The sequence below is a fragment of the Gorilla gorilla genome, chromosome 8, assembly GCF_029281585.2.
Source record: "Gorilla gorilla gorilla isolate KB3781 chromosome 8, NHGRI_mGorGor1-v2.1_pri, whole genome shotgun sequence".
Classification (NCBI taxonomy): Eukaryota; Metazoa; Chordata; class Mammalia; order Primates; family Hominidae; genus Gorilla; species Gorilla gorilla.
In genome coordinates, this window is record NC_073232.2 from 30,697,821 (window position 1) to 30,724,804 (window position 26,984).

The 26,984-nt window shown below is 38.1% G+C and overlaps 1 protein-coding gene across 24 annotated transcripts in view; it reads left to right on the forward strand.

Annotated features, from left to right (window-relative positions):
• MLLT10 (MLLT10 histone lysine methyltransferase DOT1L cofactor) overlaps window positions 1–26,984 on the forward strand; it is a 213,084-nt gene that overhangs the window by 180,522 nt on the left and 5,578 nt on the right. For all 24 annotated transcript variants that reach the window (XM_055353859.2, XM_055353868.2, XM_063709702.1 and 21 more), the window contains 8 exons: window positions 2,878–3,056; window positions 15,127–15,244; window positions 16,740–16,812; window positions 19,796–19,950; window positions 21,770–21,958; window positions 22,379–22,467; window positions 22,643–23,004; window positions 24,025–24,121. In XM_055353859.2, coding sequence (XP_055209834.1) covers window positions 2,878–3,056; window positions 15,127–15,244; window positions 16,740–16,812; window positions 19,796–19,950; window positions 21,770–21,958; window positions 22,379–22,467; window positions 22,643–23,004; window positions 24,025–24,121 — 1,262 coding nt within the window. The remainder of the gene's footprint in view (window positions 1–2,877; window positions 3,057–15,126; window positions 15,245–16,739; window positions 16,813–19,795; window positions 19,951–21,769; window positions 21,959–22,378; window positions 22,468–22,642; window positions 23,005–24,024; window positions 24,122–26,984) is intronic.

The following is a 26,984-nucleotide window of genomic DNA, read 5'->3' on the forward strand; positions in this document are numbered from 1 at the left end:
GGTATCACTACATGTACTTACTTATGCTTAAGAGTCATTGGTGACTCTACCCTTATTTTTATTTTTCAGGTCTAATTAGTCACCAGGTTCTATTGGTCTAACAGAATTTTCAGGTCTAATTAGTCACCAGGTCCTTAGAATTTATCCTGCTCTACTGCATGTTTCTTCCTCAAACCGTCCTTCACCTCTGTACTGCAGCCCCTTTAGAAATTAGCTTGAGAGGCCAGATGTGGTGGCTCAAACCTGTAATCCCAGCACTTTGGGAGGCCGAGACGGGCAGATCACCTGAGGTCAGGAGTTTGAGACCAGCCTGGCCGACATGGTGAAACCCTCTCTCTAGTAAAAATACAAAAATTAGCTGAGTGTGGTGGCACGTGCCTGTAATCCCAGCTACTAGGGAGGCTGAGGCAGGAGAATCACTTGAACCCGCGGGTAGAGGTTACAGCGAGCTGAGATTGCACCACTGCACTCCAGCCTGGGCAACAGAGCGAGACTTCACCTCAAAAAAGAAACTAGCTTGAGGCTGAGCATGGTGGCTCATGTGTGTAATGCCAGCACTTTGGGAGGTTGAGGTGGGAGGACCACTTGAGCTCAGGAGTTTGAAATCAGCCTGTCAGCATAGTGAGACCCCATCTCTTAACCCACTGACCCCACAACCAACGCAAAAAAAAAAAAAAAAAAAAAAAAAGCCAGGTGTGCTGGCATTCGCCTGTGGTCCCAGCTACTTGGGAGGCTGAGGCAGGAGGGTCGCTTGGCCCAGGAGGTCAAGGCTGCAGTGAGCTATGATTGCACCACTGCACTCCAGCATAGGTGAGAGAGACTCTGTCTCAGAAAACAAACAAACAAAAGATAGAAAAGAAATTAGCTTGAAAAGCAACAACATCTCTTCCAGTAAGTTTTTTGGCTCACCACTTTTCTCACTCCAGGTCTGAATTAGATACGTCTTTTTCTGTGCTCCTAGCCCCCTGAGGACGTCTCTGTCATAGTGCTCTCCACAACTGTTTGTAATGCCTTTTTTTCTACACAACTTCTTGAAGGCAAAGACTACCTATCTTGAATGGCTTTTTATCTCCAGGGCTTAGAATAATGCCTGGCAAATAATGAGTTCAGTGATGTTTGCAGAATGAATGCATTGGCTAAATATATCATTTTTCTGGAGAAATTGTAGATATAAAAAAGATCCTGACACCTTAATTATAGCTGTAAGGCTTTTTAAAATGTCCCAGTTGTTTTGTTTTCCCTGTTTGAATAAGATTCTAGGTGCTTTAATTTATTATATAAATTAAATAAATTCCTTCTATAGGAATTTATTTATGTATTTATTTATTTATTTTTAAAGACAGAGTCTTGCTTTATTGACAATGCTGGAGTGCAGTGATACAATCACGGCATGGCTCACTACAACCTTGAACTTCCAGGCTCAAGTGATCCTCACACCTCAGTCCCCAAGGTAGCTGGGACTACAGGCATGTGCCACCATGCCTGGCTAATTTTTATTTTTTGTAGAGACAGTATCTCCCTTTGTTGTCCAGGCTATGTTGATGTTTTTTTGGAACAAAGTAAATTGTATGTTGATACAAATTACTGATTATTGTTGTCCTCTAGGGCTACAGTTGCTAATTTATTTATTTTTATTTTTTTCTGCAGCCCACTTAGGTTCATTCTTTCCTCCTGTTTCTGTACCTGGGTTTCAGGCTCTTTTTCCCCTCTTGCCCTCCCAAGAGCTCTGGTTTATAGCAGGTTTTCTCGGCCTCCGCACTATTAACACTATGGGCCAGTTATTTCTTCTGGAGGCTGTCCTGTGCATTGTAAGATGTCTAGTAGCATCCCTGGCCTATACCCATTGGATGCCAGTAGCACCCTCCAGGCTTGATAACTAAAAATGTCTCCAGGTATTGTGAAATGTCCCTTGTGGGGCAAAATCACCCCTGGTTGAGAATGGCTGGTTTATAGATATTCCCATTTCTTTATCCTGAAAGTCTCTCCTTCTCTATGCTGAGCATGATTTTCTTTTTTTAAAAAATAAGCACTTTTAAAAAATTAACTTGTTTCCTGTTAACTTATGCTCATCCTCCCACCCTCTTTTCTAGAATGAATAGCTTCCATTTCCCACCTTATTTCTGGCTTTTATCCCCATGGTGCCTCTCAAAGTGTTTTCATCAAGTCTCCCATGATTTTCACCTCCTGTGTTCTCTGGAGTAAATGGAGCTGCCAACTCATAGCCCAGTTCATCATGTCTTAATCGTTCCTCCTCTCCTACCCCTGCAGCTGCCCCATACAGTCAGTCACAAAGTCCTGTCTGTGTTATCGCTGGAATGTCTCTAGAATCTACCAACATTCTTTATGCCCACACCTGTCTCCCACCAATGTCATCAGCTCCTCTTTTGGTCTCGGAATTTCAAGTTGGGCCTGTTCCATTTTAATTTCTACCTTGTCGGCTTTCTAGAACAAGGTCTCTTCCTACTTCATACTTCCTCAGTGATGATTTCTGGGGCTTTAGCGTTTGCCTTTTGGAAGGCCCATTAGGTGATTTTTATGGAACTCTAATTGCTTCATTCCTCTATTTAAGAAATGTTTTCTTGCTGTTAGAAACTCCTAAAATCCATGACATATTTTTTACAAAGCTCTTTCTGCTATCCCCTGCTTTTAACAAAAGCCTTTTTGCTAAGTAAAAATGGTGTAGGTTCTTTTAGACAACTGCTTCATGAGAAGTCAGTGTTTATTTGTTTAGTTACTAGCACAGTATTTTTTAAACAGCAACAATAAGATTTATAATTGGAGGAGGGATCCAGGAGGAAATGCAAGTTTACTGATTATGTGTGTCTGTGACAAATTTGACTGCTAAGTTATATTTAAATAACATTTGTTTTTTTGCAGGTATTTATAACAGCAATGATGTAGCAGTATCGTTTCCAAATGTAGTATCTGGCTCGGGATCTAGTACTCCTGTCTCCAGCTCTCACTTACCTCAGCAGTCTTCTGGGCATTTGCAACAAGTAGGAGCGCTCTCTCCCTCAGCTGTGTCATCTGCAGCCCCTGCTGTTGCTACAACTCAGGTAAGTTGTTACACTATCATGTGACAGGTAATAGGTGGGTTTCTCATTTTTAAAGTGAGTTTTGTTAGAGGAGAAACAAATGAAATAGGGCCTTCTATAGGAATTTATGAAATACCTCCATTTGTATTAATGTATTAGTGAAAATGATAGATATTTTTACGTGGTATTCATGAGAGGATGGATGAGTGTATGGGCACCAACTAATTCTTTTTAATTTCTGGGTTTTAAATCTGAATGATATAAAATATACTTTCAGGGGAGTTTTTATTCTGTCTTTTAAAAAGTAGGACCCACAAAATATGAGCCAGTTTAGGACTCTTGTGATTTTTAAAATTCCTTTTATAATTTTTAAAATTACACAAATAATATATGAAATCTTTTTAAAGTTTTAAAAAAACCGTGTAGGAGAATGTAGGTTAAAAGACCGAATGACCGCTTCAAGCACTACACATTTTTCCTCCTAGTGGGAGAGAACAGTGTTTGTAAATAATGATGAATATATAGGTTTTTCCATTTGTGTACCCCTTTTATCTGACTTCAGATTTGTAGTTTGATAGGTGACCTAGTCTATAGGATTTTTTTTGTTTTTGTTTGAGACGGAGTCTCACTTTGTCACCCAGGCTGGAGTGCAGTGGCGTGATCTCAGCTCACTGCACCTCTGCCTCCTGGGTTCAAGCGATTCTCCTGCCTCAGCCTCCCGACTAGCTGAGATTACAGGCACACGCCACCATGCCTAGGTAATTTTTGTATTTTGAGTAGAGGCAAGGTTTTGCCGTGTTGGCCAGGCTGGTCTTCAACCCGTGACCTCAGGTAATCTGCCTGCCTTGGCCTCCCAAAGTGTTAGGATTACAGGCGTGAGCCACCGCGCCCAGCCAAGATGTTTTAAAAGAGTCATATAAGAGAAATTGTAATCCTGTTTTATAAAGAGGACAGTGCAGGGGGAAAGCTGTACCCAATCCCCCTGTATTACACCCCTCTTCCCCAAAGTTAATCATTTAAGATTTCCAAAGTATTTTTTTTATTTATTTGAAATTATGTATGATTTTATTTTCATTTCTCCAAAGCTCTAGTAGTCTTTTAATGGTCAAGAAAATGGTCACAGGGACAAATGTCTAATAATGAACAACTAGTTAAAATAGTTGTTTATAAGTTCCTGTCAACTTAAGCTTTATGGATGCGTGCATAATTTCCATTGCGTGTGTTGTTAGGATATATATACGCTTTTCCGGCAAGCACAATGTTAGGTTATTTTGATGCATTTGTGTGAATGGCACAGTGAAAGCAGTTGCTATTAAAATTACGTGTTAGAATCAACCCCAGATAGTTCAGCACAGAAAAGCAATGGCATGATTAGTAGTATCGTCTTTGAAGATGAAAGTGAACTATTTGGTGAACCTCCCAACTTGATATAGAGGAGTTTGACTACTTTAGCAGAGTTTTTCTGTAGTTGATGTCACTAAAAGTGAGGTAGCCATAACAGGGGTTTGGGGTTAGAGAGGGTGAAAGGATAAATGAAAGAATAGCTCCTATAAATGGTTTTATCTCTTTTAATTAAGTGCAACCATATGCTGTTGATAGTTTTATATTCTTGGACAAAGTCTCACATGAACATTTTCAATGTGCATTTCTCTTTTCTGTCTTTATAAAAGTCTGTTTAATTACCCTCTGGTTAATTCCCAGCTGAATTAAGTAAAAGTCCTCATTTCTTCTCATTCATTATGTCTGTGAGCCAGGGGGTTGGCATTAGGGAAGTGGTAGAGAAGAGAAGTTTATAGCTAGAGGGAAAATTCCACTTGACATGTGACTCAACTGAAGAACAAAGAAATCATAGTTGTAAGTAACCCAGGATTCAGTTCAATTAAAATCTTTACTATTTATCCCCTCTCCATGTTTCAGAAAGATGGGTCTCTTACAAATGTGATCATCCAGTTAGATTTACATGCTGTGTACTGAGATACCTACATCTATGTTTCTGTTCAGCAGTAAATGCTTTCTGTCTTCAAGCTGAAGCTTATTTAGCCTGGCTTATCTGGTGCTGCTGTAGCAACCATCAGTCTCCAGGCAACTGAGGCACGTTGACCTCTCAGTTGAACTGAGTGCTGCACTACTTCAATTTAGCTGCCTGAGACAGTAGTAATGGTGTTGAATGTGAAAAATGTGAAATTTTCTAGGCAATGTGCAAAGGAAAGGATACAGAAATATTTAAATAGAATTGATAGGACTCTTAAAATTGGGGATGCACTTAGCAATTGAATCATTTTTTACAAAACGACAAAGTTTATTCCTGTTTCACTCTCATATAGACCCTGTTTGTTTTCAAGTCTTACATTAGTTGTGTTTAGATAGTCACATCCTAGTGTTTTATTTAAGGTTGCTCTAAGTAGTTGATTTTAGAGCAATGCAGTAAGATAAATGGGTGAATAAAAATTATCAATATTTAAAACGTAATTCTAGGCTGGGTGTGGTGGCTCATGCCTGTAATCCCAGCACTTTGGGAGGCCACGGTGGGTGGATCACCTGAGGTCAGGAGTTCAAGACCAGCCTGGCCAACATGGCGAAACCCTGTCTCTACTAAAAAATTCAAAAATTAGCTGGGTATGGTGGTTCAAGCCTGTAGTTCCAGCTACTCGGGAGGCTGAGGCAGGAGAATTGCTTGAACACGGGAAATGGAGGCTGTAGTGAGCCGAGATCGTGCCACTGCACTCCAGCTTGGGCCAACAGAGCCAGACTCTGTCTCCCAGAAAAAAAAAAAAAAAAAACAACAAAAAAGTAATTCTAGAAGTCTTACCACAACTGTTAAGAAAACCATCATACTTGCAAGCAAAAACTTTAATAATAGTGATAGATGATGGAAATATTAAACTTGAATCAACGTTTTGTGCCCTCACACCCTTAATGAAAGTAGTAGTTTTTATTGATTGGATTGGTGTCAGCAGGATAAAATCCAGAGGTCATTTTTGCTTTTTGTGATATACATTTTAAGTAAATAGACCTCTACATTGCCTTATTTGGTATCTTAAGAACTGTTCCCTGGGCCGGGCGCAGTGGCTCACACCTGTAATCCCAGCACTTTGGGAGGCCGAGGCGGGTGGATCACCTGAGGTTAGGAGTTCGAGACCAGCCTCAACATGGAGAAACCCCATCTCTACTAAAAATACAAAATTAGCCGGGTGTGGTGGTGCATGCCTGTAATCCCAGCTACTCGGGAGGCTGAGGCAGGAGAATTGCTTGAACCTGGGAGGCAGAGGTTGCGGTGAGCCAAGATCACGCCATTGCGCTCCAGCCTGGGCAACAAGAGTGAAACTCCGTCTCAAAAAAAAAAAAAAATTGTTCCCTGGAAAGTGGTCAAGGAGATAAGATTGGGAAGGGCTAGTAGAAGTTAAAAACTTAGAATAACTTGAAACTTGATTTGTGCTGGGAAAAGGAGATACTTGTAAAATTGGCGGGTGGGGGGTGTGGAGGGGAGTCTGATAGCAGCACACATTTTGGGGAAAAATCCTTTAAAAAACTGTTTGATTTTATATTCTTTTCTTCTTCTTCTTCTTCTTCTTCTCCTTCTTCTTCTTCTCTTTCTTTTCTTCTTCTTCTTCTTCTTTCTTCTTCTTCTTCTTCTTCTTCTTCTTCTTCTTCTTCTTCTTCTCCTCCTCCTCCTCCTCCTCCTCCTCCTCCTCCTCCTCCTCCTCCTCCTCCTCCTCCTCCTCCTCCTCCTCCTCCTCCTCCTCCTCCTCCTCCTCCTCCTCCTCCTCCTCCTCCTCCTCTTCTTCTTCTTCTTCTTTCTTCTTCTTTCTTCTTCTTTCTTCTTCTCCTTCTTTCTTCTTCTCTTGAGACTACAGGCGCCCGCCACCACGCCTGGCTAATTTTTGTATTTTTGATAGAGATGGAGTTTCACCATGTTGGTCAGGCTGGTCTCGAACTCCAGACTTCAGGTGATCTGCCCACCTTGGCCTCCCAAAGTGCTGGGATTACAGGTGTGGGCCACTGCGCCCGGCCTGTATTTTATATTCTTAAGTGTTAAACCCTTTTTTTTTCCCCTTTCAACAGACTAGTTTTTAGAGTAATGGCTCTTTCACAAATAATTGATAGGAAGCCTGCTTTACTACATACTAGTATATTAGTAATAGAGTAGTTTCTTAACATTGCAGGAAGAGCGGACTCCTGTCCATGTGACTGTTAATCATGGATCAGGGTAGAAGTATAAATTAGTTTCTGTAGGAGTGTCATTAATTTTTCATTTTGCCTTTCAAATCCTGCTGTTTCCTAGTTCTGCAGTCATTCTATACTGTCTTTGGGAGAATGCAGGTGCTTTTTTTTGGTTTGAAGGATGATTTCTTTAGTAGAAGAACTTAAGACTGAATGCAATGAAACATAAGTGCATTCCGTTACATCCTACTTTCTGAGTTTTGCGTTTGAAATACAATCTTCATGTGATAATCATGGCTTCTTGTCTATCCCATGTTACTGTTAAAATGATGTAGACTTAAACAACATTTAAAGTAAAATAAACTTCCAAGGTTTATTTATGTGATATTTAGGAAATGCAGATATTTCGTGTTGTTGTTGTTGTTGTTTGTTTGTTTGAGATGGAGTCTCACTCTGTTGCCCAGGCTAGAGTGCAATGGCACGATCTCGGCTCACTGCAAACTCTGCCCCTGCCAGGTTCAAGTGATTCTCCTGCCTCAGCCTCCTGAGTACCTGGGACTACACACGTGCACCACCACGCCTGGCTAATTTTTGTGTTTTTGGTAGAGATGGGGTTTCACCATGTTGGCCAGGCTGGTCTCGAACTCCTGACCTCATGATCCACCCATCTTGGCCTCCCAAAGTGCTGGGATTGCAGGCGTGAGCCACCTCGCCTGGGCATATTTCGGTATTTTAAACATACAATTTAGTGACTAGAGTTTTGCAGATTTCTGTGACACTTTCATCTCAATTAGCTTTGAATATTTTGTTTTCCAATATGATTATGTATGTGTGTGTTTATGTAGGGGAAGTTGTCTAAGATGTAGTCTCCGATTTCTTTTCAGATGATGTCTAATAAGGACACTTTAATTCTGCTTGAGAAAATGGTTTCGTTTCTCAGGCAGATTTAACTGACTTCTGGGGTGATATTTATGTTTATACTTAATTAGTCAGAATGTAAATTTCTTCTGATTTCAATAATATAATGACTTATAATTTTAAGGGAATTACCTTTCTGAGGAAAATCAGTTTTTATAACCTTGGTAACATCTCTTGTTACCAGATGATGAAAAGGTTCAGTCACAGTCACATATCTGTAAGTCTGGAATTAAGACATGATTCCTTAGCCTGCTCTCTTATTACTAATTGTTACTGTTAAAATGAATTTCCCAATTATGTACCTCTTATGCTAAGAGGTATCTCCTTGGAAAATGTTGTTAGTAATTTTACTGTGTTCATTTGTGTGATGCAATGCAAAAGAGCAGAAATTTGAGTCAGCAAAAGTCCTGGGTTCCAGGAGTTTTGCTACTCACTTGTATAACCTTGGGCAGGTCTTTTAATTTTTGTGAGCCTCAATGTTTCCATATGTAAAATGGGAATACTTTAAGTACCTGTTCTACCTGCTGTACAGATACTTTATGAGGTTCAAATGCAGACCATAAAATACTTTAGAATTCATGGTTATTGACTTCAACTGTTACTCTTCAGCCTAATTACCAGTGAGAAATTGTACAGGAACACTTCCTGTATTGGAAATAGTATTAACAATTTCTGTTAAAACTCATATAATTCATGCTAACATAGAGAAATGAATTTTAGCCAGTATATATATTCAGCTGTGGATTAAGGTCTTTCCCAGTTCCAAAATTATTTCAATAGCTGCCTTTGTCCTACAGTAATTTTTTCCCAGAAAGGTAAGAGCTATATTGATAAGATATTAACCAGTTAAGAAACCTACTTAGAATTGGTTGGTTAATCTATACAGTCCTGTTGTCCAATCATGAGTGTTCAGTGATGGTTTAACTACACTTCATTCCCTCCTGCTACTTTATGGAAACTCAATTGTGGGGCATTTTGGCATTAGCCTAAACAATGGTTTTGAATACGTTAAGCTCCTAACAATTAGGGAGCAGTTTGGAGCATTGAATAATGTGGAATGATGCAATTGAACCTGACAGCTTCAACAGTCAGCCTACTCATGGGACCTGAAAGTTGTTCACACTTGGTTTCACCTCTCATCACATGCTGAGTATTGAAGCCTTACTGGTGGTAGCTGACACAGAAATGGGTCTGCTATCAGAATATGTTCTTAGTAAATATAAAGTTTGAACTGATCTGGAGAATATGTGAAACTTTCAGTTGTTCCCTAATCCATGTCTAATGTTCATTCATGTTTTTGCTGGAAACTTTTCTAATCAAATATATTGTGTTCCCAAATTCAAACAATAATATAAATTGGATCTAGAAACATTCAAGTCCTTACACTCTATGTGCAGCATTGCTATATTATCAAATACATAGTTTAAAACATTACTGCATAATGAGGCATTTATGCTATCTAAGTTTTCTTAGCGAAATAGGTTTTAATCTTTGAAATATAGCCACAGTTCAGAATATAATTGGTAAGTTGTATTTTCTAATAATTTTAATGGAAAAAAGAAACCACAATAGCTTGTGAAAATAATTTTTAAAGTTAAGCTAAAATATGAGCGCTTACCATGTGTCAAGCATTTTTTTAGCCCTTTGCATATATTAACTCAGTTCTCACAGTGTTCCTATGAGGTAGATACTGTTGTTACCCTCATTTTCCAGATGGAAATTGAGGACAGCGAGGTTTAATAATTTACCCAAAGTGAGATAGCTTGGCTTATGATATATATGGTGATAATAAAATGTTTTTCCTCCTGAAAGTATATACGAATTAGGAATTTAAAAAGTAAATACTCAATTTAGTGAGCCTGAATATTTTTGGAAGATTGCATTTTTAATCATGTGTCAGGGCTGAAAAGCTTGAAGCAGCTACTTTAGAGCTTTTTTGAATCACTTGACTTTAATGTTTATTGACAGGTTAATTGTGCATTAAAAAAAATGCTTGCTATATATAACCTGTTCCTGTATGATTGAAGTATGAAGTTTCAGATCTATCTCTAGATGATACATTGCTATTAATACAGTGCTTTCCAAAGGTGAAATATTTTCATCGGTATTAGTCTTTCGAACCTAATTTTTCTTATTATTCTGCGCTTATTAACATTAGGCAGGAAAAAAAATCTACCAAAACAGTGTCCACTTTTAAGTTTCACATTCAGTTAATTGAGGAAACTTGAACCTTTTCCCCCACGCAGTCGACTCCTTTAGCATGAGCCAAGTTCCTAGGAATTTGACAGTTACTACTTTATAAGCAAGCTCTTTTAAAACATCTCTGTGGTCATAGGCAGATATTTGAAAATATAAGAGGTAAACTCTTAATAACAGGAGAAATTATAAGCTGAAATATATTTTTATCTTAATATTTTAATATGGTATGCCAGTCTACTTAGGAAATACTAAGTTTATTTGTTTTGAGTTTGAATACTGCCTTGGTAGAGACTTGCAGATGTTTAATATATTAAGTTATTCTAAATTTGCTAAGGATATTCTTTAACTCAGACACCTGAACATATATTGTTTAAAAGTGACTTAAGCTTAGTTCAATAATTATTCAATTTATTCTTAATCTACTGGTCTTTCAGTCTATCTTGTAAAATAATTACACTTCTCTTAATGAGGTTTTTACTAGAGTGTTACAATAAATGTTAGATAACATCTTGAGCAGAAGTGATTTTTATCAGTTATTGGTCTTGGGAAAGGGGAAGGATTCCTCTTTAAGATATTATATGAAGGATGTATACATCCATATATGTATATAATCCTATATATTCTTATATATATTATCCTTACATAAAGAGGAATCTTTCAAATATATATATAAACTTAAGTTTGTTATGGCAATTTTCTTAATTTGAAATAATTTTCGATATATAGAAAAGTTACAAGGACAGTACAGAGAGTTAGATATATCATGGATATCCTTCACTCAGCCTCCCCTAGTGTTAACTTACATTCTTACAGTACCAGCAGATCCAAGGAGAGTATCTATTCACAATAGCCGTTCTCCTTACCTGGGCAGGTTAAGATTGAAATGTCATATAATAGGTACTTCTTTTCCAAAAAGAATTTCTAGTCTTTATACCAGATCTTCTGAAATAGTCTTCTGGTATATTAGTAATGTGCTTTCAATGCACTTTTCAAAATCCGTTTCCAAAGTATGCTGTAGAGAAGTATGTGTATGTTAATGTTTCCTTTATTTCTTATTCCAGTTTTTTTTAATACAAAAGCTTTCATGCCCTTTATGCTTCATAACCCTTATTTCTTTGGGTTAACATGGACTTCCTTCCTTTCCCCTGAATCTTAATGCTTTTGCTTATTAATGGCAGCAAAGGTTTTTGAGTCTATGAAACGCCAGACACTGTGTGTGCTCTCTTCAGTAAGCCGTCTTCCTCTTCTCCATCTTCAGTGCTAATAAGCTGTGGGATCTTCCCACTAAAAGGTGGGGGTTTCTTGGCTTGGAAGTACCCAGTCTTTCCGAAAGACTCATCAAGGGTCCCAGTATTAACTGTTCCAAACATCAGTTAAGAAATGTAGGCTAAGCAGTGACAGTCATTTGTGTAGTCTTTGGTATCTCATCTTACCAACCTTAAAATGATGACGTTCATGATTTCAGTTTCCCAGCAGAAATTAATATGGAATGTAGTAGATGTTTTTATACACCAAAATGACTCTATCTGGTAAAATTAATAACTTTTAATTTCTCTTTTGAAAGTCTCTTGTTTAGATAAATGCCTTTACTAGAAAAACAACTACCACATTAATTTTAGCTAACCCGTTTGGGAAATTGGTCATTTCCAATAATACTTTCATTTATTGTATAAACTTTTGCCAGCCATCTTTTAAAAATAGATACTTTCCTTCTTTAGCATACGCTAAAGATACTTTATCTTTTTTTGATGATTGTCATTATGCAAATTAGTTGTTGTGCCATACTCCTTTCTATTTTGATCTTCAGTATATATAGATCTAATAGATAGGGAAACTAAGATAATTCAGAGACTAGATCAAGAAAATGCCACCCCTCTGAAATTTGAAGCTAATAAGGATAAATATTAATATAAAGCCCTTGGCAGAAGGAACCCTTCCTAAAAAAGAGTATATTTCTAGTTCTAGTGAGAGTTGGATCTTTGGATTCTTATCTAAGGCAACTGATGAGACTGATAATTGAAAGCAAAAAGGTATTCCAAGTGATATATTGATATGTCACATAGATGACTGCATGAACGAGAGTCAAAAGGCTGAGAGTGTTTCCTTGCTTTGGAAGTGCTAAGGCATCTAGAGGTACACTTTATAAAGTTAATAATAAACTAAAATGAGAATGCTATCCTCAGTGTCTTCTTGGAGGACCACCGTATCCGCATTCTGTACTGTGTTTTCTCTGTTGGTCATATTTTTCTCTGCCCTGTCCTGTGGTCAGCTGTTACTTCTTGGTGTCAACAAACTGTCTCGAGATAAGACTATTTCTTCCTCCTTCTAATTAATTTTCCATTTCTAATCTATTAAATGTGTAGTGGATCTTTTTTAGAATTGTATCTACAGTAAGAGTAAATTGGCTCTACAAAAGCTATTTTTAAGTATTAGGATCTGAGACGTCAACAGATGGGACTGGTAATATCTGTTTTTTCTGTTGAATTGTTTGTATTTTTCTTATTCTATATTGTTTTATTAATAGCTAAGATTCCCAAAGAATTGACTTCTGGAGAGAGAAAAAAATCTTAACTGTATCTCTATTTATGAATTGTGTGTTTTATGTGCCCTCTACTACTAAATACATGGTAAGTGAACAGCACGATCTTCATGTTGAAGTTATAACTTACCTTTTCCTGAGGGACAGTTGATTGTTAAACAGGACTGAAGAGTACCAACTTACTGACTTTGTCTGCATATTTTTAATAAGAGGAAAAACAAAACCCAGAAATTGACAGATTTAATTTACACATTAAAGTGTGAACTATAAAATACACGCTTTGAGATAATAGAAAGCAAGGATGGTACATCCCAGAAACTGTTTCCGTGAACCATAAACGCACATTATCATGCTTTGTAAGTGGGCTAAAGGCCAAGATGCAATGTCATGATGTGAGTCTGTCCAGAAATACAGCTTCTTCTCTGTGTTATTTTGCTTATAACTACTGTGTTGTCTTGGTCTCTTGTGTGCAGTTATACATATCCAAATGTCCCCCATCTTTTGTTCTTGTTATTCAGCTTCTTTACTATAGAAGTGCTTTAGTTCTTTGCCGATATTTTCAAGAGTTTTGTTCTGAAATAACTGCAATGATTTTAGTTTATAAAAGCTTCAGTTTGATTTCATTCATGAAAAAGAAGAACAATTCTACTTTAACATTTGTGGTTCTGTTAAATCTGAGAATTATTTCAGGCCACTGAGAGTCTTCTGTGAGTAACAGCATTTTGTATACAAGAGATTTGCCTCCAAAATGTCAAATTTTAAGGTCATAATATTCTTGGAAAGTGGGAGAGAGCATGCACATCAAAGAAAGCATTTTTATTACAGTGGATTACGCAATACTTTGGCCAGCCTCCTTAGCTTCATCTGTTTAAGGGTTCATTTTCGCTTGTTTGGCACAGGTCCCAGTGAGGCCTTCAGAATTGTGGTTAGCAACATGAATGAATTACAAACTTTGGACGAGCTCTTCAGTTAGTAGAGCTGGCTTGCTGCCAAAAAGACAGTGCCTTATATGGGGTCAGGGCAAAGCTGTGATTCGTTGAGTCCTGCATTGTATAGAAAACATACTTGGGATGCCTGTTTGCTTTCTTTTAAAATAAAAACAAAACAAAACAGAAAAAGCAGCAGGCTTCCAAGTCTATCAAAATAGGAAGTAACAAAATAGTGTGCAGGTTTTACTAATGACAGAGTTAAGCAATGGAAATACAGCTCCGTGTAGCTAAAATACTAGAAGTAAAAGTTGGACTTTTGACCTTAGCCAGCTTGTGATACGAGAGATTGAAGCATTTGGTTAGATACCTGTTGTCTTCCTGCTTTTATGTTTCAGATGGCTTAATAAGATTAATTAGTCTCATGTCCACATGGCTGCTGTGCCACTGGGGTTTGGTATCAGCTAGATATGTTGAAAATTAAAAGCAGGAATAGTTAACTTCCAATGTGCCAGTCCTTCTTTTTTAAAAATTTGTAGTTATGGCCAGGCGCGGTGGCTCACACCTGTAATCCTAGCTCTTTGGGAGGCCGAGGCGGGCGGATCACCTGAGGTCAGGAGTTTGAGACTAACCTGGCCAACATGGTGAAACCCCGTCTGTACTAAAAATACAAAAAATTTAGCTGGGCGTGGTGGCGGGCGCCTCCTGTAATCCCAGCCACTGGCAGAACTGCTTGAACCCTAGAGGCGGAGGTTGCAGTGAGCCGAGAACGCGCCATTGCACTCCAGCCTGGGTAAGAGTGAAACTCTTTCTCAAAAAAAAAAAAAAAAAAAAAAAAAAATTGTAGTTACGTAACTTTTTTTTTTTTTTTTTGAGACGGAGTCTTGCTCTGTCGCCCAGGCTGGAGTGCAGTGGCGTGATCTCCTCTCACTGCAAGCTCCACCTCCTGGGTTCACGCCATTCTCCTGCCTCAGCCTCCCGAGTAGCTGGGACTACAGGTGCCCGCCACCATGCACGGCTAATTTTTTGTATTTTTAGTAGAGACGGGGTTTCACCATGTTACCCAGGATGGTCTCGATCTCCTGATCTTGTGATCTGCCCACGTCAGCCTCCCAAAGTGCTGGGATTACAGGCGTGAGCCACCGCGCCCAGCCTAGTTATGTAACTTTTAAAAAATCGACATGTTGGAATGGTAAAACAAGTAAGAATGAAATTTGCTTTTCAGAAGGTCACAAATTTTGCTTATATTCTTCGGTTGGAGAATATAATTACTAGATCTATTAGAAGGGAAAACTTTTAATATATTTTCAAATATAATTCATTTATCATTGTAATTTTTTCCATTTAGGCAAATACTCTATCTGGATCTTCTCTCAGTCAGGCACCATCTCATATGTATGGCAATAGATTAAATCCAAATTCATCAATGGCAGCTCTTATAGCTCAGTCTGAAAACAATCAAACAGGTAAGTTTTCAAGAATTATTAAACTCTAAAACCCTACTCTCACCTACTTTAATTTTTTTCCCCTTTTGGTTCATTTTATTTGAAAACATGCAGGGATGTGGTTAGTAGAGGATTTGTACTTTAAAAAAATATTCACAGTTGGAAAATGTTAAATATTTCAGGTGCTGGATATGTTAACTAGCTTGATTTTATTATTCCACATTACATTCATATATCATAACATCAGTTTGTACCCCAAATTTATATAATTACAAACTGTCAATTTACAATAAAAAAAGAATCACAGTTGGAAGTAAATAGTATGCTGTGCCGCAAAATAGCGATGTCCTTTTTTTTTTTTTTTTTCCTGTCTGAAATGGAAATGTTTCAACAGAGCCATCAGCAAGCAGGAATGCAGCAGTGTCTCCTGTGACTTTTGTGATTGATGTGTTCAGTTCTCAGTTCTATGCAATGAAAGTAACATAACACTGGGCTTTTCTGTGAATAGCCTAAACCTTTATTTGCATAATTCATGAAATTGTATTACACAAACTTGGTTAAAAAAATCCTGTTAGAGAATTTCTGCAGTGTTTAGTAATCCTGTGAATGTTCACCAGTTGACGTTTTGTCGCATTTGTCTCTTGTACTGTCTTAATGAGCCACTGGATTTGCTTTGTTTCATTGCATCCTTAAGGATTGGTTGACATGTCCAAGTAGTCATGCCTGTTTGGGGGAAGGGAATGGATTTAGCAGTTCACCAAGAATGGATCAGTCTGTCTTTACCGTTTAAGGGTCAGAGGTTACCTGACTCAGAATAAGGGGAGGACAACCTTGAAAGAGGCCAGATAAGGTGATTTTTATAAGGAACTAACTGCAGGGGAAATACAAGTTACTTTCCAAGCAGAGATATTTGATATTACCTAAGGAATATTTTGAAAAGTTAATTTTTTTTCTTTAAAATTCAGGATTCTGTATTCCTACTTGTTTTTGTCAATTTGGAAATTTAGTGTTTTATGTAATTTTATTCTTGGTGTAAGGCTCTGGTGTCTAACACCATAATTTTAGTCTTGGTGTGCAGCTCTATGTAAATGTGTTTTATGGCTTGTCTTGGGATGCAAAGTGTTAAAAAATACAAAGCATACGGATTTGCTGTGATAAGCATACAGATTAGCTGTCCACAGCTGTGATTCATTACTTTAACCGTAGAAATTAAAAGTGGCTGAGGGGAGGGTACAGCAAATGCAAACCACGCTTCTGTGCTGTAAAATTGAAAGAAATGAAAGAACAGAACATAATCCATGGCCTTCTACACCCACAAAAACGTGTAGGGACAACGCCTTACATGCCACAGTTCAGCAGTTCTGAACTAGCAACATGCTAGATCTTCTATTTTCATGGGAACTGCAAAGATAGTGGTAAAGGTTTAATGTATGTTTTAGGAAAAATCAGGGCAAGAGTTTAAAACCTCTTATCTAGTGAGAGTCACTTTATCAGCTCTGAAATATTTACACTACAGATCAAGATCTTGGAGACAATAGCCGCAACCTAGTTGGCAGAGGAAGCTCACCCCGAGGAAGTCTCTCGCCACGGTAAGCGCTATTTACACTGCAAAGTATAGGCAAAGGAAACGTTTGAGATTTGGAAACTTTCTTATCTCATATCAGTAGAGTGTACATTTGTGAGGCTATAAAAGCATTCTACAGATAAGAAGCATGTCTAGACAAGAAAAATGATTCTAAATTAATTTAAATATTAATTTAAACACCATTAGATTTCTAAGTAAAACAAATCCCTTTCCTTTGGTTTCCAATCAGTTCGAACTCTCTTGTATTTATTACCTGTATACTGATTTGAGTAATTCTTTTTGATCATAAAATAGTTTTAAGATCTCTTAAAAGTTGTAGACCCAAGACTTTCAAGTTTGGGTTCCAGTTTTAGCTCTGTTCCGTGTAGCACTTAATCCCTTAGTCTCTAGTTCCTAATTCAGTAAAGTCGTGTGGTAGATCACTAAACTCCTACTAGTTCTTAAATTGTTTGAATCAGTTATAGCAAATGTATTACAAGTTTTTTGAAATTATTTTATGACAGTATTCAGATACCATTTATTAAAATATAATTAATATATTTGGGGTTATCAAACTGCATATTCCTTCTGTTCTAAATGGGGAGAATGTGGTATGAGATACTGTGTCTGTTTGTAGGGGAGAATGGAACTTTGGTGATGGCTATCTCCTTATTAATTTTATTTCCCTTCTGTGCCTTCTCTTTGTTTTCTCCGTGTTCTCTAATTTAGGAACCCTCCCTCAAGCATGGTGTTAGACTGGGTGACAATGGAGAGTAAGAGAAAAGCCCATTCTAGGGTCTTTCTTCCAAGAATGGGAGAAACGTGATTAAAAATGAAAACTTTGGTCAGGCGTGGTGGCTCATGTCTATAATGCCAGCACTTTGGGAGGCCAAGTTTGGAGGATTGCTTGAGGCCTGGAGTTCAAGACCAGCCTGGGCAACATGCCAAGACTCCATGTCTACAAATGTTTTTTTTTTTTTTTTTTTTTTTTTTCAAAATGAACTTTTTCATGTGATGACAGATCATGAATAACAGTATTGCTGATATATTTGGGGAATGTCTGTTAAGGAACATCTTCTTTATCCTAAAGATTAGTTCAGTAACCACTAATTTCATTTTCTAATGGTACATCTAGTGATGCCTTTCTTTCTGTATAATTCCTGGGTGAACTAAAAGTAGTATTGTTTTCCCTGATTGAACTCTGCAGAAAATCAAATATCCATTCTTAGGAAACCAGGAATCTGAAGAACACATGATAACATGATCTGACTAGTCCGTGATTTTATGCTGTGATTAATTCTATGTTGTTTTTCTTTTCAAAGAAGAAAGTTAATGAATGTTTGCTCAGTGTTTAGTGGAAGAAGCATTTCTCTGTTGCCCTTTTAAACTTAAAATATTACAAGCTACTGAGAATTATTAAGAAAGTGCTATTTTGCTTAATATAGTTTTTCCTTTTCATTAGTTAAATGGGACTTAACAAATGGTACTAAATTATTTTTAGCATATTATTTCCAACTTTATATTACTCTTTAGAAATCAGCCTGAGATGTAACAGCCTAAATTATCCTGGTATAGTGTACTGTTTGCAGAGGGATGGCCAATTGTATGTGGCCCATAATGTTTACATATGGAATAAAAACCCCATTTGTTTAACATCTTACGAAAATTTTGCAGAGACGCATATTAAGGCAGTGTCAAGAACACTAGTGGGTTGTTAGAAGACCTGAGTTGTATAGCCCAGCTCTTGTCACCTCACCAGCAGTGTGTCTTTGGACAAGTCACTAAAACTCCGTCCTGTTTCCTCATTTGAAAATGGAGCCAATAAACCAGGTTTTGACTTCTCACTAGGTTGTTTTGGAGATCATATGAGATATATACAAACGCATTGGAAATTCTAAAGCTCTTTAAATGTATTATGTTAGAATGATAGCTGGAGACTGGAAATGGCCACACTTATTTAAACCAAAAAGTGTAGAGAACATTACATGTTCATCTTAATACAAGTGCTGTTTGTTTTAGAAGGGTTATCATTTGAAGTATAGATCTAAGACATTTTAGAAATATTCATGTAAAAGGATCAAAAATTGCTTTGGGGGCTGGGCACGGTGGCTCATGCCTATAATCCCAGCAGTTAGATAGAGAGGCCTGGGCGGGAGGAACGCTTCAGCCCAGGAGTTGGAGACTAAGCTGGGCAACATGGTGAAACTCCGTCTCCCCTGCCCAACCTCCCTCACCGCCGCCCCCCACCCAAAAAAAAGCTGTGCGTGGTAGTGTGTGCTCTTGTGGTCCCAGCTGCTCAGGAGGCTTGAGGTGGGAGGAATGCTTGAACCCAGGACCCAGGAGGTCAAGACTGTAGTGAGCTATCATTGCACCACAGCACTCTAGCATGGCTGACAAAGTGAGACCCTATCTCCAAAAATGGAAGAAAAAAAAAATTGCTTTGATCTTATTATTTCTTAATTGTGAAAATACTTGAAAATGAGTAATTTTTAATTTATAACAAAAGGCCGCTTTAAGATTATTAAAAATTTCTTTTTAGTGACATTTGAGATTTTAGTTGGTTGTAAATTCAAATACCTTTTACAGTATTATAATTGTTCAGGTTATTATGATGGCAAATATATCAAAGCAGAATGGTGAAACCCTTTTCTGGGAAATTATTTTTAAGTCTAATTTTGTCTTTCCCTCTTTTGTCTTATAATGCCATACCAAGTTATTTTACAGCCTATTTCAGAGATTGTTGGTGGTGTGTTTATATTTTCTAGTGGTTTTTAATTATCTATGATGGCTAGCTATTTCCTTGATTCTATAATATTGGGAGGAAGAATGATAATTACTCAATTTTAGGGTAGAGTATGGTTTTCTAAATCCAGGAACCTGATACTTCCGGCATAGGCAGCCTGGTGTTATAAAACTCATACAGGAGAAAAGGGGTCAGCTTAAGGTAAGAAACTGGACTCTCTTAAAAGCATTCCCCTTCTTTCTAACTTGAGAATTGTTTTCAACAGATCCCCTGTAAGCAGCTTACAGATTCGCTATGATCAACCAGGCAACAGCAGTTTGGAAAATCTGCCTCCAGTAGCAGCCAGCATAGAACAGCTTTTGGAGAGGCAGTGGAGTGAAGGACAGCAATTTTTATTAGAACAGGGTACTCCTAGTGACAGTAAGTATTCATTTTCTTATATGTGAATCAAGACAGATGGGCAGATGGATGCAGAAGTCACTTTTCATCCAGAGTAGTAATAGGATTATGATATACATTTTATATAGTACAGTGAGAGAAAGTATAAGGTGAAGTGGTTTAATAGAAGAGATTCTATAGTGTTACTGCTTGGACTTGAATCTCGTCTTTACCTGTTATTAATAGTATGATCTTGGGCATGTTTTTTAAAGTTCTTTAATCTCCTATTTTTACAATTGGGAGTAATAATGCACCCATATCAGAGGGTTATTGTGAGGATTAAATGACATGAAAAATGTAAGGACCACTGCCTGGCTCATACATAGCATTGTCTCGGTGCTTACCATGATTATACATATTGGTACTTTGTGTCTCCACTGTACTTTGTTCTTATCAGTTTACTAAAATACATGAGCACTGTCTTCTCTTACCCCAATTGTTAGAAGAAAACTTGCTCACCTCTGGAAAACTTACTTTAAAAAATACAAATAGTCAAGTATGGCCGGCTAGCTTCTTCATTTTATAATTTGGAGGAAGAATAATAATTATTGAATTAAATCTATAATTAGTATATATTATGCTTATCATCTATTGGATTATAGAGCATGTACTATATATCTATGATTCAGTATCTTCACCATTTTAAGTATTAGGGCCGTGGGTGTAAAATGCAGAGTTAAAATAGGTGGTGGTTAGCTGGAGATGTGGCCTTGTCTTAATTTTAGGGAAAAATAGGTGGTTTTCATCATTTTTGAGTATAAACTTTTGCTGCTTCATTTTATTGAAACATTTTGCTTGTTGTTGGCTAGCTAAGTGCCATAAATTGGTATTTTATGAATGGTACCCTGACAAAAAATGCTAATTAATTGTGAGGAAATTCATGCCAGGCTAATCCTTTAAACACGATAGCTGGAGGATAGGTTTAGCTAAGTCTTATTGCATCTCATTTGGGCCCACTAAGGTTTCTTTGTGGGATCTTGGAGGGGAGGGATAAGAGTTCAATCCTTGGGAAATGGCCAGATGTGTCTGTACCAGAGGAGTTGTATCTTCTAAAGGCCCTGAGGTCATGTTAAACAAATATAACTTTTTAGTATGTGACGGACACTTCAAAAATCTTAATGGCAACACTCTGTGTTGTTAGCTGGGAGGTCCAAGTTGTGGAAGGAATTGAAGTACTTGAGGTGATGGGGCCAGACTGAAAGTCAGCCTGTTTACAGGGGATGCGCCTTTCTCCAGGACTGGAGAGGTGGCTGGGCGCACACATAGCGCTCCCTGCTGGGTGACCTGCAGAGCAACATGCTGAGCAGCTGGGATTAGGGGCTTCCTGCCAGGCGTCTGATGGCAGCACTTCATTTAAACCGGACAACAAACAAAAACATGTGCTCATTATTTTGGTAGAGGGTATTGGTGCGATCCTTAACCATTCTGTATATGACTTCAATGCAAAATAGTGACAGGCACTTGAATTTTTAATTGGCTTTTATTTTGATGAAAATGTCATCACTTTTCATTGAGAATGGAAAATTACCTGAAGCTGGTGTGTGTTTTTTGGTATGTGGCAACAAAGTTTCCAGAAGGTACATCCAGGAACACTTTGCCTTTGTGCTTATAAAAATACAAACATAGATAGGCAATTTATATCCATAAACAAACTTAGGAACAAAACTTTATCATTTAGAAACACTTTACAGAATTTCTACTGTTCTATTTTAACTTATTTCTAAGGTTACCGGCACTGCGTAAAATACTTAGTCTTATGTGTGTACTTGTCATTATTAAAAACTATCCAAATGTGTGCTAGTTTTAGGAATGCTGAAGTCATTACACCAACTTCAAGTTGAAAACCGAAGATTAGAGGAACAAATTAAAAATTTGACTGCCAAAAAGGAACGGCTTCAGTTATTGAATGCACAGCTTTCAGTGCCTTTTCCAACAATAACAGCAAATCCTAGTCCGTCTCATCAAATACACACATTTTCAGCACAGACTGGTAAGTGTGAAAATATTTATTTTGTATCTAAGGAAAATAGGCTTTCAGTTTTATTTGTATTATAAGTGAGTAATAATTGGTGCACCAGTTATATGAAGATGTAGAAAAGGAACTATAGGTTGTTTTTGAAGGGCATAAAGAATCCTGTTAAGTGATCAACTTGAATTTACTCTAACTTTCTTAGTCCATAATATAATGGTAAAATTTACTTAAATGTCTAATGATCTCGTTATTGATTTAAAGCGATGGTATTCAATATAGATTTTTTTCTTATTTAAATCAGTCTTAGGAATAGCAAGACTAGATATTTAAGTGGTTTTGATACGGGCTTCAGCATAAGCTTTTTAATAAGCCTTTAATCTTACACATAACGTAATTTAATAGGGTAAATAGGTTTCTTTTTGTCTTTTATTATTCTAGCTCCTACTACTGATTCCTTGAACAGCAGTAAGAGCCCTCATATAGGAAACAGCTTTTTACCTGATAATTCTCTTCCTGTATTAAATCAGGTAATTTTTGTATGGTTATTTTCATCTATGTTGATTTACTTGTGAATAATAGTATATTAAATGGTTTAAAATTATTTTAAACAGTTTTGCAGTGTTCTTTAAACTTAGTTTCTCTTCTTTCTTACGCTAGGACTTAACGTCCAGTGGACTTAGTTTCTCTTCTTTCTTACGCTAGGACTTAACCTCCAGTGGACAAAGTACCAGCAGCTCATCAGCTCTTTCTACCCCACCTCCTGCTGGGCAGAGTCCGGCTCAACAAGGCTCAGGAGTGAGTGGAGTTCAGCAGGTCAATGGCGTGACAGTGGGGGCACTAGCTAGTGGAATGCAGCCTGTAACTTCCACCATTCCTGCCGTGTCTGCAGTGGGTGGAATAATTGGAGCTTTGCCAGGTAACCAACTGGCAATTAATGGCATTGTAGGAGCTTTAAATGGGGTTATGCAGACTCCTGTCACAATGTCCCAGAACCCTGCCCCTCTCACCCACACAACCGTACCACCTAATGCAACACATCCAATGCCAGCTACACTGACTAACAGGTAAGAAACTTAAGTATGTTTTGGGTTTTTTAGTGTAACAGAGTACCGGTGTTGTCTATGCCTTAGATTGGGGCTTTCAATGTGTTCCTTTGTAGATACACCTTAAGAAGTCTGCCAAAAATTTTAAGTATATTATACAGAGTACATTTATTTTTGAAACTTAGTAATTTAGATTAAAATGAAATTAAGTTACTTTTAGTAACAGCATTAAGTATGTTCTGTGCTGAAAATTAGTCTTAATCTGTGATGTCTATTTTTAAATACTAGTTTTTCTTATTTCTTTGTATACTGTATCATAAATTCTGAAGAAAGATAATATCGTAGTGGAGATAACATGAATATTAGTTTCTTAAAACTTATGTAATATTTTTAATGTTCTAATCAAAGATTTTGATATAGGATAAAAGTCATTTATCTGAATTCCCAGGAAGTGAGACTCACTGGTTTCATTGTACTGGAACTGCATTCGAATGTTTGTTCAAAACTGGGGGACTAAAGCTATGTTGTTATCAAGCATACTTTTGGGGGAATAAATACTTTTAAATGGATTTGCAGTGGGTACTAGAAAGCTATTTCCTGTAGCTCTCTTCATTGGTGTTTAGTTTTACCATTGGGACCATTAGAAAAGGATAGGTCAAATCAGTAGTATGTTTGGATTCTTTGTTTCAAATATGTGTTTACTTAGTGTGAGTTAAATTATCCTTGAATAAAGATAAATTATTACATATGCTTGTTAGAAACACATGTAAATTTCTATTCCATAAAATAAGTTAGGGCCTATTTGTTTTATAATAAAAACATTTCTTGACAATGTGAATTCTTGTTTAGCTGTACACATGGATATATATAAACATACATATATATAGAAATAATTTGTACATAACTGTTTTCAAAGTGTTTGGATTCAGAATTGTACTTAAGTTATTAAACATCAAATTGAAAAGTTGTCTTTGATTTTTAAACTTCTAAAAATGCATTAGAGGTGTGTAGTAAAAAGTAAGAATTGTAATCATTTTTCAGTGCCTCAGGACTAGGATTACTTTCTGACCAGCAAAGACAAATACTTATTCATCAACAGCAATTTCAGCAGTTGTTAAATTCTCAACAGCTCACACCAGTAAGTTCTTTCTTTTGATAATATCTTATTAGGAGCATGTGTTCTAAGCTGTAATATTCACTGTGGGTACAGATTTCTCCTTTGTGAAATAACATTATTGAATGCATAATCCAAAAAGTTTTTCTTGCCATGTGGTACAGGCTGTGATACCTGCAGTGATGTCACATTCATTCCTGAACTTAAAAGTGACAGGGCACGTGGCATGGTGCTGCTATAGGCTCTGGTAACACAGTGCTGAGATGTGGTGTGTGTTTTCCCGGAGCTTCATTTTGATACGGGAGATGGATGGACACGATGCACACTTTTTGGTTGTGATAAATACTGAGAAGAACAAAGAAGTGGAATAAGTGGGGAAGAGCATAGGGAACCGAGGACCATTTTAGATAGGATGGCCCTGCCTCTGCAAGGGGGGTGACTTTTGAGCACAGACCGATGTGAGAGTTCAGGGAGTGTGCCTTTGTGACTTGAGGGAACACAGAGAGAAAGCACGTTGGAGGTAAAGGGGCAGCTGCTGTCAAAGGTCTGGACGTACTTGTGTTTGGAAGAGAAGTCAGCAGCCGTGTGGTCAGAGGGTGGGAGAGGTCAGAGCCAAGGGGGTGGTCTTAGATGATCGCATACAGCCTTTCTTGGCTGTGGCAAGAAATTTGGATTTTATCTTAAGTATGATGGAAAGCCACTGGCGAGTTTTTAAAAATCTATTACGGAGGATTTCAAGTGTACCAAAAGTAGAGTGGAGAGCACCCTGAAGACCTATGTACGCCTCATTCCATTCTCTCACCCAGTGCTAATAATCTCAGTTTTGTTTTATCTCATTTCATTCTCCATTTTTTTCAGGATTAAGAATTGGAAGGTTTTGAACAGAATAGTGAAATAATGATTTACATTTTAAAGGATTAGTTTTGCTGCTATATGGAGAATAGTCTGTGTGTGTTATAGGGTGTGGGGGAGTGAAGATAGAGGCAAAAGTGGAAAAAGGGAGTGATCCAGGCAGGAGACGTAGGTGTTAAAATAGTATGGGCTACGTATTGAAAACTGCCTGGAATTATGGTATATATATGTATATTTTTGAGAGGGAGTTTTGCTCTGTCGCCCAGGCTGGAGTGCAATGGCACAATCTGGGCTCCCTGCAACCTCCATCTCCTGGGCTCAGGTGATCCTCCTGCCTCAGCCTCCTGAGTAGCTGGGACTACAGGCATGTCCCACCATGCCTGGCTAATTTTGTATTTTTTTGTAGAGACAGGGTTTCACCATGTTGCCCAGGCTGGTCTTGAACTCCTGACCTCAAGTGATCTGCCCTTAGCCTTCCAAAGTGCTGGAATTACAGGTGTGAGCCCCTGTGCCCAGCCAAGATGTTTTGAAGACAGAACCAACAAGACTTGTTTGCTGGACATACAAGAGAAAGAATAATTCTGAATGGTTGGATAGTGACTTTTACTGAGATGTGGGAGAACAGAACCCAACCAATTTTGGAGAGAAAAATAGGTGTCATGGACACACTAAGCTTGAACTCCCTTTAGATGTACAAGTCAAATGGAGATAAGGCAGTTGCATAGTAGGTGTCTGGAGTCCCAGGCAGAGATGCAGTTAGAGATAGAAATCTGGGGTTAGTGCTACACAGGTGATGAGAGCCATCAGATTTGATGCGGACTCCTAGAGCATGAAGACTGAGTCCTGGACACCCTAGAAAAGGAGAATAAGCCAGTAGAGAAAGGCTATTGAGAAACTGTGGCCAGTGAGCCAAGAGAAGGACAGTGTGGCATCTTAGGGGCAAGGTGAAGGAAATGTTTCCAGAAAGGGAGGAGTCAACTGTGTAAAATGCTTCTGTGGTAGGGTAAGAAAGAATTGACCAACCGGGCGTGCTGGTGCATGCCTGTGGTTCCAGTTAATTGGGAGGCTGAGGTGGGAGGATCACTGGAGCCCAGGAGGTTGAGGCTGCAGTGAGCCATAATCATGCCACTGCACTCCAGGTGCAGTGACACCTGCACCTGACAGGGACTGTTTCTTTCTTAAAGGTTGTCTAGAGGCTTTTTACAGTTTGGGTGTGATGAAAGTAAAAACCTCATTAAATGGTTCAAAAGGAAATGGGCAGGAGAGGAAGTAAAGATAGCATATGGGCACCTCAAGACATGTCACTTTGGAAAGCAGAGGAAGGGGAAGCAGGAGGTGGATGTGGTAGGTACACGGGGCAGTTTCAACTCATTTTGAATGTGACAGCATGTGTGTATGTTGATGGGACATTGCTGGGATAGGAGAGAAGAAAGGTGCTAGCAGAGGAGGAGATGAGAACGGTATTTCACTGCCCCAGCAAGGCAGGCAGAGCAACTGGAGGTGGGTTTTATGTGGAGGGTTGAAGCAATCCCACTTTCAGTGCTTCTGATTTTCTTAATTAGAAGTAAAGTGATCAGCAGAGGGAAGGAGATGGGTGTTAACGGTTAGATAAGAGGGGAGATGGGAAATAGAGAACTTGTAGAAGGGGAGAAAGTATGGACCGAGACCCAAGTGGGGTTGTGGCTCAGGTGCAGGGTAGGCCTGGCCCTGTGGACAGTCATGGGGCTTCCTCCAGACCCATTTCCCTAGCACTCTTCATTCAGTTGGGCTGCTTGGAGAATGCATTGCTTAATTAACATAGAAATTACAAAGGCTGACATCCTTTCTAAGTATATTTATGTACTATTTTGCTGTAGTAAAAAATATATTGAAAATACTTTTGATTCTGGATCATTTTCAGTCTGTTTTTAGAGTGGTGTTACATGCAGTGTGCCTTTAAGTGTATATAAATTCTTAAATGCTGGCCGGGTGTGGTGGCTCATGCCTGTAATCCCAGCACTTTGGGAGACGGAGGCGGGCGGATCACGAGGTCAGG